Raw genomic sequence first — 18,990 nt, 5'->3', positions numbered from 1 at the left:
TTTACCTCTTCTCCCTTTTGGTCGAGAAGGTTTTCTCAATCCCTTGATGCTAAGTCTCAGCTCATTCTAGGGTTTTTCTCAATCCCTTGATGTTGAGTCTCCGTTCATTCCCAGATCTCTGTCCCACGTTGCCAGGAAGGTCCACACCCCTGGAAGTCATGTCCCACGTAGACAGGGGGAGGGTGGTGAGACTGCTCGTTGTGTTGGCTGGAGAGAGGGGCCACATCTGAGCATCAAAAGAGGCTCTCTTGGGGGTAACTCTTAGGCCTAAATTTTAAGTAGATTTGACCTATCCTTTTTGGGGTTAAGTTTCATATGAACAAACCCCAAGACTGGGGGCTCAGTCTATAGCTTTGATTGTCCGAACTGCTTGTGAGAATATCAAGAATTCAACTTTGAAAAGTTGAATTTTCCCCCTTTCTCACCATTCCCCAAAGGGGACTTTGCAAATACTTTTTTATTCACTGTTCAAATCACTCTGGGATTTATTAGGACATCATTCTGGACAAGACATTCTTTTTTTAACATTCTTTCTGCCACTTTTCTCGTTTTCTTTTCCTTCTGGGATTCCCGTAATGTGTATATTGTATGCTTGATGGTGTCCTTTAGGCTTCTCAGGCTCTTTTCACTTTTCTTCATTCTTTTTTTCTTTCTGTTCCTCAGACTGAATCATTTCAACTGCCTTATCTTCAGGTTCACTGATTCTTTCTTCTGACAACTCCAATTTTCTATTGAGCCTCTTTGGGGAATTTTAAATTTCAGTTATTGTCATTTTGATGTATTGATTTTGGAATTTAGTCCCTCCCTCAGGGGTATCCTCTTAAGTTTATACTCTGCTAGTATTATGATAGAGATTATCTTGAATGCCAGATTTTAGGTTGATTTATTCTTGATTTAGTGATTTCTGAGAAACAACATTGTGCTGGTTTTGCTACCTGTTTAAAGCTTCTGTACAGGATGGAACCCTTGAGCATCTTACTTTGCCATCATGGTAACATCATTCCCTTGAAGAATGTGCCTTTGAAATCAGGAGGAAAGTTGTCTTCAAGAGTTCAAATGAAATCTGATGGTATTACAAAAGGTAGTTTTATATACTGAGTGCTCTGAATGAGAAATGGAAGCAATTATAATTATGGAGTTGTTTTATTTTTGCTTTTGATGATCTTCAAATGTCAGTGGCTCTTAACATATTAACTGGACACTGAGTTCATTCTGGTGGCTATGCTGCTCACTGCTATGAGCCAAGTTTCTTACAGCTCAAGCTCTTCTCATGGTGCAGGATGGAGAAGCTGAAGCACTAGTTGAATTTTTGATAGTGGTATCTGTTTAAGCCTTCCTTTCTGCTCCCTCTTCATGCCATATTTTATCAGTGTTCTCTACTTTCTTTAAACTTCCTCTCCCTTTTTTTCACAACCTCTCCCTGTCCCTTATAGAAGATATTTTCAACATATAACTCATTAAGGTCTAGACCAGCCAATGTGAACTCTTTTAACGTAATAAATTCCACTTCACATTTTCTCTTTTTTCCCTCTTCCTTTCCAAAGAAATTCTTTTTTCAGTATGTAGACTCCCACTCCTCATGCATTCTCCATTCATTATTCTTTTCCTTACTTGCATTTCAGACTCCTTTGTTTAATGAAGCATGTTGACACATATTCTGCCTTTGTTCTCTTAACCCATCATATACATAAATAAATACTTAGATAGTTAGATGATAATTTCCCTCAATTACCTTTTCCCTCTAAGTTTCTCATTACTTCCAAAATTCCTAGAAGAGGACTCTATTTCTTCCAGTTTCTTACCTCCCCATTGTAAGTGGATTTTTTCTCTACTACTCTTCTGAAACTGCTTTCTTAAAAGATCACCAGTGATGTAATTAATCAGCCACTGTTTCTTTGCAGTTCACATCCTGCTTGACTTTTTGCATCTTTTAAAATTGATGATCATCCCCTTCCTCAAACCTGTTTTTCTTCCTTTGCCTCCATTACATCCCACTGTCCTGAGTCTCATTTACTGAGTCCTTTTCTTCCATCTACCGTTTAAGTACTGGCTTCCCTCTGAGTTCCATCGACAGAGCTTTACTCTTCTCACTCTTTACCTCATCCATTTCCATGACTTGAAATGTTTGTCTGCAGATGACACCCAATGCTTTTGTGCTGTGTTGTTGTTCTAGTAAATAGTTATGCAGTGCCCCTTCTGGGTCAGACCTGTGATAGGCATTAGAGATTTAGATATGACTGAAAATATGGACTGTTGATACCTTAGCTGTCCGAACAAGGCTGAAAAAACAAAGACATCTATTTTGCCTGCAACGATGAAAGAAGACTTCAGACTGATCTGTAGATAAGGTGTTACTGCCACCATCAGAACGAGCATTCTACCACTGAACCATCCATGCACCCTGTCACCTTTTCTTTTGCACAAAATTACCAGTATCAGTCAGGTCTTGTATTTCTTGTTTTGAATGATATGAAATTCAGCCTTGGGAATAATTCTTTTATATTCAGTTGTATAATAGATATAGTGTTCATAAAAGTAAATTCTTAGTGCGAATGGGTTGTTTCCATGTTGTAAGCTTGCGGGTAACTACTGGTAAGATATTTGTAGAATTCTTGTATTCCAACGTGGTATTTTAATTTTCAGTACCGATTTGCACTGTACTTCAGTCACTTATATTTGCTGTTTTTAAATTGTCTTTATATTATTATGACTGAGCTCTTTGAGGGCAGGGATTTCTTATCTATCCACAGCTACTTCCATAGTGCCTGTCATGCAGAAACAATATGACTGGGGGGCAGAGCAGACCTGGGCAGGGTTAGTTTATTGTCACAAAGCTTGAAATCAGAAACTGTTTTTAGAATTTATTCTTCACCTACACCATTTTTGGAACGTGATTCGAGCCATCATGGTCATTTCTGAAAACCCCTTTCATTTTAGGAAAGTGAGCTGAAGTATTCTTTGCCAAATGAGGTCTCCAAACCCACAGTGTGGTTAAGAATGAGAAAATCAAACCATATGTCTGTACCCCTACTTGTGAGCACCCTTACAGGGAAAAACCCAGGTTGAGAGGGCAGCCAAAAAGATCACGTTTTCCATCAGTCTTTGCTTCACACTGAAGCAGGCATTTCCCCCTTAGCTGACTGGAATAAATTTTCCATTTGGGACATTTATTCAACAAATATTGGTAGCCTCATCTTTGCACAGGAGTATTCTCAGCTCTGGAGGGAAGAAAAAAAGTTGAAGAGTATGCTAACCACCCTAACCTTTATGAAGGGAAAATTTAAGTCTAGAGGAAGAATTAATTGTTCTTCTAATTTTTCCATTTATGTGAAGCTTCTAAAGTTGTTATTAATTGATAAACTTGGCTTAAAGCATTTTAGTTCTAATTAAGTATGTTCTTAGTTTCGTTATGATCATTTCCATTCCACTGTCTTTCTTTTCATCATTCCCTTTAGTTTATATAAAAATTTCAGGTCTCACCTTGAGTAGGACATGAGATTTTGTTGGTTTGTCCAGAGTGATGCCCCGATAAATCCCAGAGTGATTTGAACAGTGAATAAAAAAGTATTTACAAAATCCCTTTGGGGGAATAGTGAGAAAGGGGGAAAATTCAGCTTTCCCAAGTTGAATTCTTGATATTCTCACAAGCAGTGCAGACAACCAAAGCTATAGACTGAGCCCCAATCTTGGGGTTTGTTCATATGAAACTTAACCCCACAAAGGATAGGTCAAGCCTACTTAAAATTAGGCGTAAGAATCACCTCCAGGAGAACCTCTTTTGTTGCTCAGGTGTGGCCTCTCTCTCCAGCCAACACAACAAGCAAACTCACCACCCTCCCCCTGTCTACATGGGACATGACTCCCAGGGGTGTGGACCTTCCTGGCAATGTGGGACAGAAATCCTGGAATGAGCTGAGACTCAGCATCAGGGGATTGAAAAAACCTTCTCGACCAAAAGGGGGAAGAGTGAAATGAGACAAAATAAAGTGTCAATGGCCGAGAAATTCCAAACAGAATCGAGAGGTTATCCTGGAGGTTATTCTTACACATTAAATAGATATTACCTTGTTAGTCAAGATGTATTGGAGAGGCTGGAGGGAACTGCCTGAAAATGTAGAGCTGTGTTTCAGTAGCCATGTTTCTTGAGATGATTGTATAATGATACAGCTTTCACAATGTGACTGTGTGATTGTGAAAACGTTGTGTCTGATGCTCCTTTTATCTACCTTGTCAACAGATGAGTAGAACATATAGAATAAAAATAAATAATAGGGGGAACAAATGATAACATAAATTTAGATTGAAATGCTGGTGATCAGTGAGGGGTATGGGTAGGGGGTATGGTATGTATGAATTTTTTTCTATTTTCTTTTTATTTCTTTTTCTGAATAGATGCAAATGTTCCAAGAAATGATCATGATGATGAATATGCAACTGTGTGATGATAATGTGAATTATTGATTATATATGTAGAATGGAATGATTGAAAGTTATGAATGTTTGCATTTGTTTGGTGTTTTTTTTGGTATTTAAAAAAATTGATTAATAAAAAATGAAGACACTGAAAAAATTTCGGGTCTCTTTGGAAGACTATGCTGTGATATTTAGACAAAAACACCTGTTTACATTTAGGGAATCTGCTGCTAATATAAAAATATAGATGCCACTCAGAGTTAAAGTTTTCCTATCACATAAAAATTATTTTCCTGATATAATCATGCTTTTCACATGATAGGTCTAAATTTAATTATAATAGCATCTATATATGATATTTTGCAGAGTATTTAAAGAAGTGTTATTTTCTTTCTGTGTTTTTTAAATGACCTGGAGCATACTATAAATACCCTTCTTATCACCTCAACTCTTAGAAGGCAGTGCAAATAGAAGGCAACTCAGAACTCTTGCTTTCTGCTGTAGCTTAGTAATAAATATAACTGAATATATGGGCTTCTTAAATCAAGCTAGTTCACTTTTATTCAGGGGATGCAATTAAAATTATTTTAATAAAAAATTAAAAAGCATATTTGCACAGTGAAATAGAATCGAGAATCTAGAAATAAGCCTATAAATCTATAATCATTTTATTTTTGACAAGGTGGGGGGGGCAAGACCATTTTGTGGGGGGAAATAGTCTTTTCAACAAATGATGGGACAATTGGATGAATATCTGCAATGTAAAAGAATGAAATTGGACCCCTTCCTCATACCACATACGAAAATTAACTCCAAATAGATCAAAGACCTAAAAATTAGAGCTAAAGCCATAAAACTCTTAAGAGGAAATGTAGATGTGAATTTTCATGACCTTGGACTAGGCAGTGATTTCTTAAATACAGCACGAAAAGCACAGAAAACAAAAGAAAAAATAGATAAATTGGACATCATCAAATTTAAAAGTTTTGTGCACCAAAGGAAATTATCAAGAAAGTGAAAAAACTTACAGAATGAGAGAAAATATTTGTGAATTTTACATCAGATAGGGTCTTATATACAGAATATATAAAGAACTCTAACAGCACAATGATAAAAAGACAACTCAATTTAAAAATGGTCAAAGGACTTAAATAGATAATTCTCCAGAGAAGAGATACAAATGGCCAATAAGCACATGAAAATATGCTCAACATATGTTCATTAGGAAAATACAAATCGAAAGCTATTACCTCATAGGTGGGCGATGGTGGCTTAGTGGCAGAGTTCTCCACCTGCTATGCCAGAGAGACCCAGGTTTGATTCTGGGTGCCTGCCCATGGGGAAAAAAAAAACAAACCAGAAAAAAAGTTATTACCTCATACCCACTAAGACAGCTAGAATAAAAAGTCAAATAAGTTTTGGTGAGAATGTGGAGAAATTGGAACCCCCATCCATTACTTATGGGAATGTAGAATGGTGCAGTCACTTTGGAAAACAATTTGAGAGTTTCTCAAAAAAGTTAAACTTAGAATTACCATATGACCCAAGAATTTCACTCCAAAAGAATTGAAAACATGTTCACACAAAAGCTTGTATGCAAATGTTCATAATAGCCAAAAAGTGGAAACAACCTAAATCACTAGCAACTGATGAATGATAAACAAAATGTGGTATATCACGATGAAATATTATTCTTCTGTAAGAAGGAATGAGGTACTGATACTGCCATATTGAAGAATCTTGAAAACATTATGCTAACTGAAAGAAGCCAGACACAGAAAGCCCTTATTGTGTAATTCCATTTATATGAAATGTCCAGAATAGACAGATCCATAGAAAGTAAATTAATGGTTGCCCTGGGCTAAGGGAAAAGGGAAATAGGGAGGTGTAGGGGGTTTCGTTTTGGGTGATGGAAATTTTCTGGAACTAGATAGTGGCGATGGTTAAAGACATTGTGAATATAGTAAAAACTACGGAATTATATACTCTAAATAGCTAAAATGGTGAATTTTATGTTACGTGAGTTTTATGTCAAAAATTTTTTAAAGATTATGTGGCACAGAAAACATTATATTTGCAAATCTACATTTTTCAATTAAAATATTCTATTACTGTTATGTGGAGCTTCCCAGGTCTAAATGTATTGTAATCATTTTTATTTCAGGATGCTAGGAAAGCTTGTAATGATGCCACGCTTGTTCAGGTAAGGTTTTGTTTTTTTTCTCTCATTCACTTTAGTAATTCACATGGAACAGCTCAACACTGAATGCAAATTACATTCAGATTCTTTTTATTAATACTGAATTTAAAAGTCAAATATGTCTTGATGTGAAAACATAAAAAGTTACAGTAAAAGTGCTTTTTAAACATACTTAATAAAGGATCTGTAGCTGTAAAATATGCAGATTCATATAAATATATATACTTGTCAAGTAGTTTCTGACTCTTTCTATGCTCTGATTAAACTTGAAACTTTTTTTTCTTATGTAACTCTTAGGAAGCTTTCATTAATTCAGTTAATATTGATCCTTTTTATTAAGGAAATATTTTATGTGCTATGTAAACATAAAACTGACTTTCTTATAGATAATTAAAAATGTTTTACCCATTGATCCTCTACTATTAGACTTTTGTGACCAGTTTTTCAATAAAATTTAGAGCTATGTCTGTTCTTTTTAGTTCATATTCCATAGAAGATAGTCTCACCTAAAATAGGAAATAGGATATTATATAAATCATACTTTAGTTTTTGAACATGTTGATCCAATAACAACTCTGTAGAATTTTTTTTTTAAATGGATTTTTTGTGTGTATGCTGTATGGCAGGGGTCTCATTTCATTCTTTTTCCGTGTGAGTATCCCTTTATTGCAGCACCCTTTGTTGAATTTTTCTTTTTTGGTTTTGTTTTGTGTTAGTTTGTTTTTGCTTGTTTGTTTGGGAAGTGCGTGGGCCGGAAATCGAACCCGGGTCTCCCTATGGCAGACAGGAATTCTACCACTGAACTACCCTTGCACCTTATTGGCCAATTAGCACCTTACTGGCTAATTCAAAAACCTTCTAGTAGAATTTTGAAATTAAATTATCTTCAATTATTATGATTCCTTTATGCCTGTATTTTTTTTCCCCACTAATTAAGTGTTACTAGTTTTAAGGAACCTTTTGAACTATATCTAAGGTAAAGGATAACATTTTTGTTGCTTTCTAAAGATCACATCAAACATGGACTCTGTGGGTCGGATACAAATGCGAACAAGACGAACCCTGAGGGGCCACCTGGCTAAAATTTATGCCATGCACTGGGGCTATGACTCAAGGTTGGTGCCTCTCATTTTCATGCTACTGAAATTATTTTCATTTACAACCATCATCTGCTTTTTCTTTCTTTAAAAACAGACTATACTTATTGTGTATTTCCAGAAAATACTGAAGACTTTGTTTTTGCTAAAAATAAACATTAACCCTTTAAAAATTTAAAAAACCTTGAATACCGAAAGATAATATGGAAAGGAAGCCTGCCTCTCAAAAGTATCCTGTATCAAATGATCCAGGAAAACTGTTCAGAAGAGGATTCTTTTCTCTGAAGTAGGGCATTATGCTTTTAAGACAATTCTTTGCTTTTTAATATACCAGAAATACTTTACTGTATACTAACCTTGAAATCTTAATTCTTAAGCACATGTTTCCTGGATACCTTCCCTGTAAAAATCACTGGATGTTATTATAATTATTTATCTGCCTTAGTTTCCTAAAGCGGCCACAACAAGGTGCTCAGACTTGTTTTAAAACAACAGAGCTGTGTGGTCTCACAGCTCTGGAGCTTAGAGGTCTGAAGTCAAGGTGCTGGCTTGTGGATGTGTTACTCCAGTCTTTGCGTGGCTGCCCTCTCTCTCTCCCTGTGTCTGTTCTCCTCTTTCTACTCTAATTCACTCTGACCACATCTTGCCTTGAATACTTCTGCAAAGACCCTGTGTCCAAGTAAGGTCAACTTCTGAAGTACTAGGATTGGAATTTCAGCGTATTTTTTTGGGGTAGGGAGACCACAATTCAACACAGCACATTATCTAAATCCACAAAGCCTGGAGTTATACATATAACACACACACACACTTGGGTCATGTGGCTCGTGATGGATCGTTTGACCATCAGGAGTTACTTTGTATGTGTGGTTACACTGTAGCTTGTGCCTTTTCCTGAGTATATCGTGGCATTTATGCTGGCTGCCATTGAGGTTAATATGTTCCTTTGATTTAGCTAACCTTATTGGGATGTCCTGTGATGGTTAAGGTTATGTTCCAGATGGCTAGGTTATAGTGTCTGGTTGTTTAGTCAACCAGACTAAACTGTAAGAGAGTATTTCATGGTTGTTACTGTAAGAGAGTATTTCATGGATTTAAATCAATAGTCAGTGGTTTGCCTCTACGTCTGATTACATTTACAATCAACAAAGAAGTTCGCCTTCAGCAATTAGAAAAGACTCATCCAATCAACTGAAATTCTTACAGGGAGAACTCATAAGTTCACCAGTCAGAAGAATTTCTGTCATTACTTCAGTTGGACAGCTTCTCCTGGGGAATTCAGTGACTGACAAGGCGGTGTCCTACATGCCAAAAGAACAACATAATTTTTTCAATTTATATAGACAGAAGTCGGGGAAATATATATGGGAATGGATGTGAATGTGGGACAATGGTAGAAAGAATGTAAAGTTGAATCAGGCCGAATTTATTGATACAGGCACAATAAGCAGAGATTCTGGATTCAGTGTTGTAGCTTAAGGGTTTAGAAAGGGCTCCAAAAGTTTGTTCAGGGGGTTGGATGAAACATGGACCAAAAAGTGGCCTCTGTCACTTGAACTTGAAATGCTACAACTGCCCTGATAAAATTTAGATGAGAGGACCAAGGGCTTAGAGACACTGGAATGTTAGAGCAGACTTCTCTTGTAAGAACTGCTCACCAACCCCTGGGACGTCTAGAGAACATACCGTTTGCCAGGACTGTGAGGAATAACTTTGGGAAAGCAGTTCCATCCTCCTTGAAGAGCTCTGTGATCACTCTTCTCTGTAGATCTGATATTACTGTGGGAATTGCTGCCACTGAATTTGGATCCTTTAACACAGTGGAGATGATCAGCTCCTGGGTTGGCATGAGCCAAGTGGCAGCACTTAACCACCAAAGACAAAGCATGCATGGCTGCTGTGATGGATAGCAGAGTCAAAGCAGCAATCAAGAAACCCTGACTTGCAGAGACCTATGGTACGGCTAGTTAGTCACAGAATACCAAGAAGTATTCTACCAAGAAGCGATCTACTAAGTTCTTACTTGATCTGCATAACAGAAGGGTTCTAGGTCAAGTGAACAGCGGTCTAACTTGAATCACAAAAACAGAGTCATGCCCCTTCAGGCAGTTCCTAGACTACAGAAAGTTTGCAGACCCAGGATGCCTGAATGAAGGGAAGGCCAGGTCCCTGTAGGGAAAGATGCTGTTACATTGCCAAAAATTTGTACTGTTAGTTTTCCTCCTGGGCTTTTCCCACAGAGATCTACAGCCATGTCTGTATGTGTGTGAAGAACAGCATATATACAAGAAAGCAATAAATTTCAAAGCGTACTACAGCAATTAGTTATAGAACAGGTTCCAGAATTTCATGTGTGTTTACAGTCTACAATTTTAGATTTTTCCTTCTAGCTGCTCCAAGATACAGTAGACTAAAAGAAATATCAATATAATAATTCAGTACTCATACTCATTTGTTAAATCCTATCTTCTCTGTTATAACTCTTCCTTCTCCTTTGATCTTTCTCCCAATCTTTAGGGGTATTTGGGCTCTGCCTGTTCTGACTTTTTCATATTGGAGAATGGGTGTCAATAATATGGGATGGGGGGTGGAACTTGTTGATGTTCTGGAAATGCTGGCTCCTCTGGTTGTCAGGACTTACCTGGCTTAGGAACCCATCTGGAGGTTGTGGTTTCTGGAAAGTAATCTTAGTGCATGCAACTTTTATAGAATCTCAGATACAGCCCTATGTATTCTGTAGGGTTAACAGGAATGGTTTTGGTTGAGGGTTGGCAATCCATGGTAAACAGCACTATCTAGCTGAAGCTTGAGTAAGAATAGCTTCCAGAGTAGCCTCTTGACTCTATTTGAACTCCCTCAGCCACTGAAACCTTATGTTAAATTCTTTTCACCCTTTTGGTCAGATAGGCATTGTTGATCCCACAGTGCCAGGGCCAGGCTCATCCCTGGGAGTCATCTCCCATGTTGTCAGGGAGATTTTTAGAGATCTACAGAATTTTTATCAGGGTAATTGTGCATTGGGAAAGAGGAAGTGAGGAATTATTGAATTCTGGCTCTGAACTGGCATTAATTCCAGGAGACCGAAAATATCACTGTGGTCCACTAGTCAGTATAGAGTTTATGGAGATCAGGTTTTCAATGGAGTTTTAGCTCAGGTCCATCTAACAGTGGTCCAGTGAATCACCATGCTCATTCTGTGATTATTTTTCCAGTCTTGGAATGCATAATTAGAATAGGCATACTCAGAAACTGGCAGAATCCCCACATTCATTCTCTGTCTTGTGGAGTGGGAGCTATTATGTTAGGAAAGGCCAAGTGGAAGCCATTAGAAGTATCTCTGCTTAGCAATATAGTAAATCAAAAGCATTAATGCATTCCTGGAGGGCTTCAGATACAGGACTAGATGGATGCAGTGGTGTTGATACACACCCCATCTCCATTCAGCTCTCCTATTTGGCTTGTGCAGAAAACACACAAGTCTTGGAGGATGACAGTGAATTATCATAAACTTAACTGGGTGATAACTCTGTTGGCACTGTTGTTCCAGATGTGATATCAATGCTTGAGAAAATCACATTGTTTTGTATCTGGTATGCAGCTTTTTAGCTGGCAAATGCTTTTTTCTCAATACTTTTAGGAAAGACCACCAAAAGCAATTTGCTTTCCGCTGGCAAGACTAGCAATACACCTTCCATTTCTTACCTCGGGGGTATAACACTTCTCGAAACCTATGTCATAATCTAGTCCTCCAGGACTTTACTTGCCATCCCCTCCCACAAAACTTCACACAGATCCATTATAGATGATGTGCTAAGCAAGTGAGCACGAAGTAGAACTACTGTAGTTTTATTTACGAGGCGTTTGCATGTCAGAGGGTAGGAGGTAAATCCATTCTAGGGGCCTTCCACTTTTAGACACACCCAGTGGTGTAGGGCATGTCAATATCTCTTCTAAGATGAAGGAAAAGCTGTTAAATCTGGCCCCTCCTATGACCAAAAAGAGGCGCCATGCCTAGGTGGCTCTTGGAGTTTGGAGGCAACATAGTCTACATTTGGCCCATTTCCTGACTAACCTGAAAAGTTGCTAGTTTTGAGTTGGTATTGGAACAAGAGGAGGCTCTGTGACAGGTCCAGGCTGCTGTACAAGCTGCTCTGCCACTTGGGCCATATGATCCAGCAGATCCAATGATGCTGGAAGTGTCAATGGCAAATAGAGATGCTGTCTGGAGCCTTTCGCAGGCCTATACAGGAGAATCACAGTGCAGTGGTTCTTATGACTTTGGAGTAAAGCCTATCTGCTGCAGATGACTACTCTCCTTTAGAGAAACAGCTTATTGCTTGCTACCAAGCCTTGGTAGAGGTGTACCACTTAACCATGGACCACTGAGTTACCATGAGACCTGAGTTGCCTATCATGAGCTGGGTGTTGTCTGACCCACTAAGCCATAAAGTAGGGCATGTGCAGCAGCACTCCATCATGAAATGGAAATGGTATATTAGAGATAGGGCTCTATATACCTGAAGGCACAAGTAAGTTTCATGAGGAAGTGGCCCAAATACCCATGGCCCCTACTCCTGCCAGTTACCTTCTCTTTTTCAGATCTATACTATTGCCTCTTGGGGAGATTCCTAGAATCAGCTGGCTGAGGAAGAGAAAACTCAGGCCTAGTTTACAAATGATTCTGCATGATATACAGGTGCCACCCGAAAGTAGACAGCTATTGCATTATAGCCCCTTTTGGGGCATCCCTGAAGGACAGTGCTAAAGAGAAATCCTCCCAATGAGCAGAACTTTGAGCACTGTATCTTGTTCATTATGCTTGGAAGGAGAAATGGTCAGTGGAGCATTTATATGTTGATTCATTAGCTGTAGTCAGTGGTTTGGCTCAATAAGTCAGGGACTTGGAAGGAACATGATAGGAAAATTGATGACAAAGAGGTCTGGGGGAGAGGTGTGTGGATAGAACTCTATGAATGGGCAAAAAAACGTGAAGATATTTGTGTCCCATGTGAATGCTCATGAGGGGATGACTTCAGCAGAGGAGGATTTTATAATCAAGTGGATAGAATGACCCATTCTGTGGCCTCTTTCCTCAGCCTTTCCTGTGATTGCCCAATGGGCTCATGAACAAAGTGGTCATGGTGGTAGGGATGGAGGTTATGCATGGGCTTAGGAACATGGACTTCCACTCACCAAGGCCAACCTGGCTACAACCACTGCTGAGTGCCCAATCTGCCAGCAGCAGAGACCCAGACTCAGTCCCTAATATGGCATAATTCTGCTATGGGATAAGCCTAATATCTGGTGAAGGTTGATTGCATTGGACCAGTTCCATCATGGAAAGAGCAGCATTTTGTTCTTAATGGAATAGCTGCATACTCAGGATGTAGATAAGCCTTCCCTGCATGCAATGCTTTTGTCAAAACTACCATCTATAGATGTACAGAATGCCTTATGCACTGTCATGTTATTCCATACAGCATTGCTTCTGATCACTGAGCCTACATCATAGCAAATAAAATGCTGGATTGGGCACATGCTTATGGAATTCTCTGGTCTAACCATGTTCCCTATCTTCCTGAAGCTACTAGATTGGTAGAATGGTGGAAAGGCTATTTGGAGACTCAACTATGACCCAACTGGCTGGTAATGCCTTACAGGGCTCAGGCTCAGGCAGTGTTCTCCAGAAGGTTGTATTTGCTCAAAGTCATTGTCCCTCTGTGGTGCTGTTTCTCCCTTAGCCAGGATTCCTGAGTTGAGAATCAAGGGGTGGAAATGAGCATGACACCACCCACTATTACCCCTAGTTATCTACTAGAAAAATTGTTGCTTTCTGTTCCCGTGGCCTTAAGCTCTGCTGGTATATAGGTGTTAGTTCCAAAACAAGGAGTGCTTCCACCAGGAGAGACAACAATGATTTCATTGAACTGGAAGCTAAGACTACCACCCAGCCACTTTGGTTTCCTTGTGCCTCTGAATCAACAGAAAGAGAAGAGAATTACAGTGAGGGCTGGGATGATTGGTCCTAACTATCAAGGGAAAATAGGACTGTAGCTACACAGTGGAGGTAAAGAAGAGTTTGCCTGGAATACAGGAAATCCCTTAGGGTGTTTCTTAGTACTACCATGTCCCATGATTAAATGGAAAAATGCAACAACACAGTCCAGGCAGGACTAATAATGAATGGCTGAGAAACCTTCAGGAATGAAGGTTTGATCCATCTGATCAGGGGAAGAACTGAGATGCTTGCTGAGGGAAAAGGATTATGGAATGGGTAGTGGAAGAGGGTTGTTATAAATAGCTGTGCCCATGTGACCAGCTGTAGAAACGAGGACTGTGATGGTTATGCGTGTTTCTTCCTTGTTTTGTTATGAATATGTTTGTATATATCCATAAAGCTAATATCTTTGTTTTCTTCCCTATCTGATACCCTTATATAGCTTAAGCTGTATTAATTTTGTCATAGTATTTGTGTTGTAGGAGAGTAGGTTTAAGAGTGATTATCTCCTAAGGACTTACATCCTCTTCTGGGGAAAAGCTTAGTGTGTTTCTGGTTGTACATAGGACAGTTGAATGTTAGGCAAAGGTGTGACTGCTACTGTTTTAGTTTAGAGATTAAGTATGGTTTAAGGAGATGTGTATGATGGCCTGGGTGACATGGGTGGATTTTTAAAAAATTATGTTTATTGAGAAATCGTCACACACACAGTCCATCCAAACTATAAAGTATCATCACATAGTTGTATATTCATCTCCATGATCACTTTTAGAGCATTTGCATCATTGCAGAAAAAGACATGAAAAGAAAAAATTCATACATCCCATACCCTTACCCCTCCCTCTCTTTGACCACTAGTATTTCCATCTATCCAATTTATTTTACCCCTTATCCCTGCTATTATGTGATTTTCATCCATATGTTTTAATATCTGTCCATACTGTGGATAAAAAGAACATCAGACACAAGGGTGCTACAATCACACAGTCACATTGTAAAAGCTATATAGTTGTACAATCCTCTTTAAGAATCAAGGCTACTGGAACACAGCCAAGCAATTTCAGATACTTCCCTCCAGCCACTCCAATACACCATAAACTAAAAAGGGAGTATCTATATAATGCATAAGAATTACCTCTAGGATAACCCCTCAACTCTGTTTGAAATCTCTCAGCCACTGAGACTTTCTTTTGCCTCATTTCTTTCTTCCCCTTTTGTTCAATCCCTTGATGCTGGGTCCTTACTCATCCCAGGAGCACATGGGGTGAATTTGATTAAGTTCATGCGTCAACCTGTATAGGTTCTGGTGTCCACTTGTTTGGTCAGGTGAGCACTGGCCTGGTTGTTACTGGGAAGATATTTCATAGATTTAAATCATTAGTCAGTTGATTGCATCTATGTCTGATTGCATCTACACTCAGTAAAGAAGATTGCCTTCAACAATGAGCAAAGAATCGGTTTTTAATGAGAGAACTGGTGATTTCAGCAGTCAGTAAGCTTTTCTCTCTCTGCTTCAGCTAGCCAGCTGAAATTCATTGAACCCTTCCCTGGGGTCCCCACCTTGTGGCCCACCCTACAGACTTCAGGCTCGCCAACCCCTGGGGTCACGTGAGGCCAATCCTATAATAAACCTCATAATATTTACATGTATATATGTATGTCTCCTGTCATTTCTGTTTCTCTGGAGAACCTTGACTTATGCATGTCCGGACCAAGAAATTATTTTTCAATAGAAGGTGCATAGTTATTCTCTTCTTTTAGGAGATGCTGAAAATGAAGAGGAAGTCTTACCTACCTATTTCTAATGCTGGCGCTGTAGGATATAAACGGGGTTCTTGAGTACTGTAATATAGAATGTATGTCTCTTAAAAGGGGATTAGTGGAATTATGTCTTTGGCAAGTGACATAGAGCTACTTGGAATGCTTTATTCTTTTTCTTAAAGAAGTTTAAGATAAAAATAATTTGCCTGTAAATGTACAAAACTTTTAAGTCCAAGTATAATCACTTGAAATACTATTGTTTCTTTCCTAAAAAATTTCCTCAGGACTGTCAAGTAGCATAGCAAAATAGAAGTATCGCCAAGGGGTCTATCTCACATTTTCTTCCCACCCATTCTGATTATCAACTTTTTTAGTTTTAAGGTTCTTTCTTCATATTTTAACTATTCTAATTGATTTTTAAAGAATTTCCTTTTAGATTCCATCCTATACACCATTTCCATATCTTCCCTTTCATAAAAATTTTTAGTGATTGCTACACAAGAACTGATAAAGTTAGTTTTCTGTAGGGGAAGGAAATGGGAGGCTCAGAGATAGGAACTCCATATATATATATATATATGTATTTTTTTTCACAGTATATTTCTTTTATATTGTTTACATTTTATACCATGGTGAAAAACCAAATTCCATGACAAAACGAAAAATTCACTGACTCCTTATTCAGTAGTGTCCCACTTCTTCACCTAGCAAAATAAATATTTCTACAATCTGAGTGCAATCTCCTTTTCTAAATTTTTTTCCTATTTCTAAACTACCAACTGTAAGATTCACAGTTCCTGAAATGCCCACTGTGTTTTTCTACCTCTTGTCAATTGATTGTACTTTACCCATCTCCTATAGTAAATTTCTCTGTCTTTTGCTCTCCAATTTCATTTTTTAGGAGTTTTCTTTTGAAAGATTACCTGAGTAACTCACAGTTTTGCCTCTTTTCATCTCCAATAGCATTTGTTTTCTACTACTCTGACAGTTTTCATTTGATTTATTGTTACTATGTGTAAATGTCTTCTCTCCACCAGCTGGTAGAGGGTTCAGGAGCAGGAGGTATGTCCTGAATTGTGCCTGTAACACAGCTCTGCATTCACAAGCTTTCAGTGGATGTGTTTAGATTGAAGGCAATATGATTATTTGACTTATACATACTCTGTTGTCATTAAAGTATAGTTGGTCAGTGAATCCTAAACCAGTCAGCTAAAATCTATCAGAATCTGGAATAAGAATTAAAATGTAGTCACCATGAAAAAGCCAAATCATAACCAGAGATATTTTTAATCAGTTGCTAAATTTTTATTTTGAAAATTTTTGTGATGCAGCATAAATATTTTTAAAGTTAGGAGAACATTTTTGTTCAAGATGTTGATTTTAAAAACTATGTTTTTCTTTTCTGAACTATTCTACTTAATACAGTGCGTATCTAATTGATACAACTTTTGTCCTCTAGGTATCAAATTATGTTTCTGTTTGTTCTTTCAGGCTACTAGTCAGTGCCTCCCAAGATGGAAAATTAATTATTTGGGATAGCTATACAACAAATAAGGTAGAATTTCTTAATCATTCTTTTAAGTGACCTTGTATTTGGTTTGTCATTTACCAATTCTTTCTTTTATTCACCTACTTCACACTTTATTTTCCTTCCAAGATAAATTTATTTGATTTATTTTAATCTAAACCCTGTCTTTAGGCTTGGTTATTTGGTTTGAATTTTTAGCCAGTTTTTATTCCCACGGACAAATACAGGAATATTGTTCAGTGTGCTTGAGTCTCGTATTTCATATCTAATATGAGAAAACAGTATGCACCATTTTTACATATTAATGATTTTTTTTAAATGTCCATTTCATATATGACAGAAACCCTGACACTTTTATTTCTAGTTATGGATAAGCTGCATGGGTAGTTTGCAGTTTTTTTTTTGGTCAACTCCTGGCATTGATTTGAGTTTGTGGACTGCCTAGAAGAGGTGCTGGATTGGAGGCAAATTACAATTTGATTTCCCTCTTGTAGTTAAAGACCATGGGTTTTAATATAACCACTACAAGGAATCCCTGACTTAAGTAGTTAAAAAGCTTGAAAAACTTTTACAAACAAATACCTTTAGAGTCCGTATACGTTTATATCATTCTTCTTAGTAAACATTTGAAAATATCATTTTGGGAAATAATGACTTCAGCCTCATTGAGTTTTAAAGCTAAGTATGGCAATTTTGCAATAGAGCAGTTTTCTAAATAGACATTAAGCTTGTCTTATTGTATAATCACTTGAAATACTATTTTTGCTTTCAACAATAATACTATTATTGTCTTATTTTCAACTGTATTTTCCTAAAGCAAAAAATGTTTTTGAGCTTTAAAAATACCAAGCGAGGGCCTGTAGTGAATACATGGTATGTTGATTCCCCGCATGGCCATCTTGCCTTACTGGTCCCACACACCTTCAGCTCTACCTCCTGACTTGCAGATCTGTGTGGGAGGACAAGGCAGTAGACAGTGCTGTGACTAGGTCAATGCAAAACCTATGACCATTATTTGAATGAGGTCCCAGAGCATGTGCCCTATTAATAGAAGAACAGTAGTGTCATCTTCATTGAAGAACCGTTTTTAATTGAGCCTGACACTTGTCACTTACATCCCATTTTATTGTTCAGTGTGATATTGGAGCAAATTTCTCTTTTAAATTTTGCTGCAGAAAACAGAATCTTGTTAAAATCTTTAACATTTTACCCTTAAATTGTCAGGTAGCTGTATTAACACTGAAACTCCTTATGATCATTGCTTCAGTTAGAAGAATGATTTCTGAAGAGAGCATTCTTAAATCCAAGTGGTTTGATAACCCAGAAAAAATGATAGGCACTTAAAATGTGCACTAAAATTTTACTTTTATTTGTTCACTTTCTCAAACCGTTGCAGTCTTTGCTTTATTGAACTTATTCTTCTTAGAGATACTCAGTTTATGGTAATACTTTGGTGTAAATAGGTTTGAAAGTAGATCATTGTGTTTCGGGTTCTATTTAGTGATGGTTGTTGTGCACTGTTTGGTCTGTAGATGCATGCTGTTCCTCTGCGGTCCTCCTGGGTGATGACCTGTGCTTATGCACCCTCTGGGAATTATGTTGCTTGTGGGGGACTGGACAACATCTGCTCCATATACAACTTAAAAACCAGAGAGGGAAACGTGAGAGTGAGCCGAGAGTTACCAGGTCACACAGGTGAGCTGCACTTAACCCTTTCCTGCAAACCTGATCCCTTTCCCAGAATAGTTGATCAACAATAGCTAGAAACAAATTGCTCCCAGCTGGCTAAAAATGAGTGTTAATTCAGAGAGAGGAGAAGTTACTATGAGTCAGAGAAACACTAATTTTTTTATAGTCATAGAAGTGGTCACCACAGTTTATTTTACTTTGAAACATAGCTGAATTATTTTTGTCAGCATGATAAATTTACTGCAAAAAATTCAAACACTAATGAAAACCGCAAAATAAAAGCAAATATTGTATTCATTTTTCT

The 18,990-nt window shown here is 37.8% G+C and overlaps 1 protein-coding gene across 7 annotated transcripts in view; it reads left to right on the top strand.

The window, feature by feature from the left end:
* GNB4 (G protein subunit beta 4) overlaps positions 1 to 18,990 on the top strand; it is a 129,557-nt gene that overhangs the window by 80,164 nt on the left and 30,403 nt on the right. For all 7 annotated transcript variants that reach the window (XM_077161126.1, XM_077161131.1, XM_077161129.1 and 4 more), the window contains 4 exons: positions 6,578 to 6,616; positions 7,622 to 7,728; positions 16,961 to 17,024; positions 18,530 to 18,692. In XM_077161126.1, coding sequence (XP_077017241.1) covers positions 6,578 to 6,616; positions 7,622 to 7,728; positions 16,961 to 17,024; positions 18,530 to 18,692 — 373 coding nt within the window. The remainder of the gene's footprint in view (positions 1 to 6,577; positions 6,617 to 7,621; positions 7,729 to 16,960; positions 17,025 to 18,529; positions 18,693 to 18,990) is intronic.

This window comes from Tamandua tetradactyla, chromosome 5 (assembly GCF_023851605.1).
Source record: "Tamandua tetradactyla isolate mTamTet1 chromosome 5, mTamTet1.pri, whole genome shotgun sequence".
NCBI lineage: Eukaryota > Metazoa > Chordata > Mammalia > Pilosa > Myrmecophagidae > Tamandua > Tamandua tetradactyla.
This window is presented reverse-complemented; position numbering and strand designations above follow the sequence as displayed.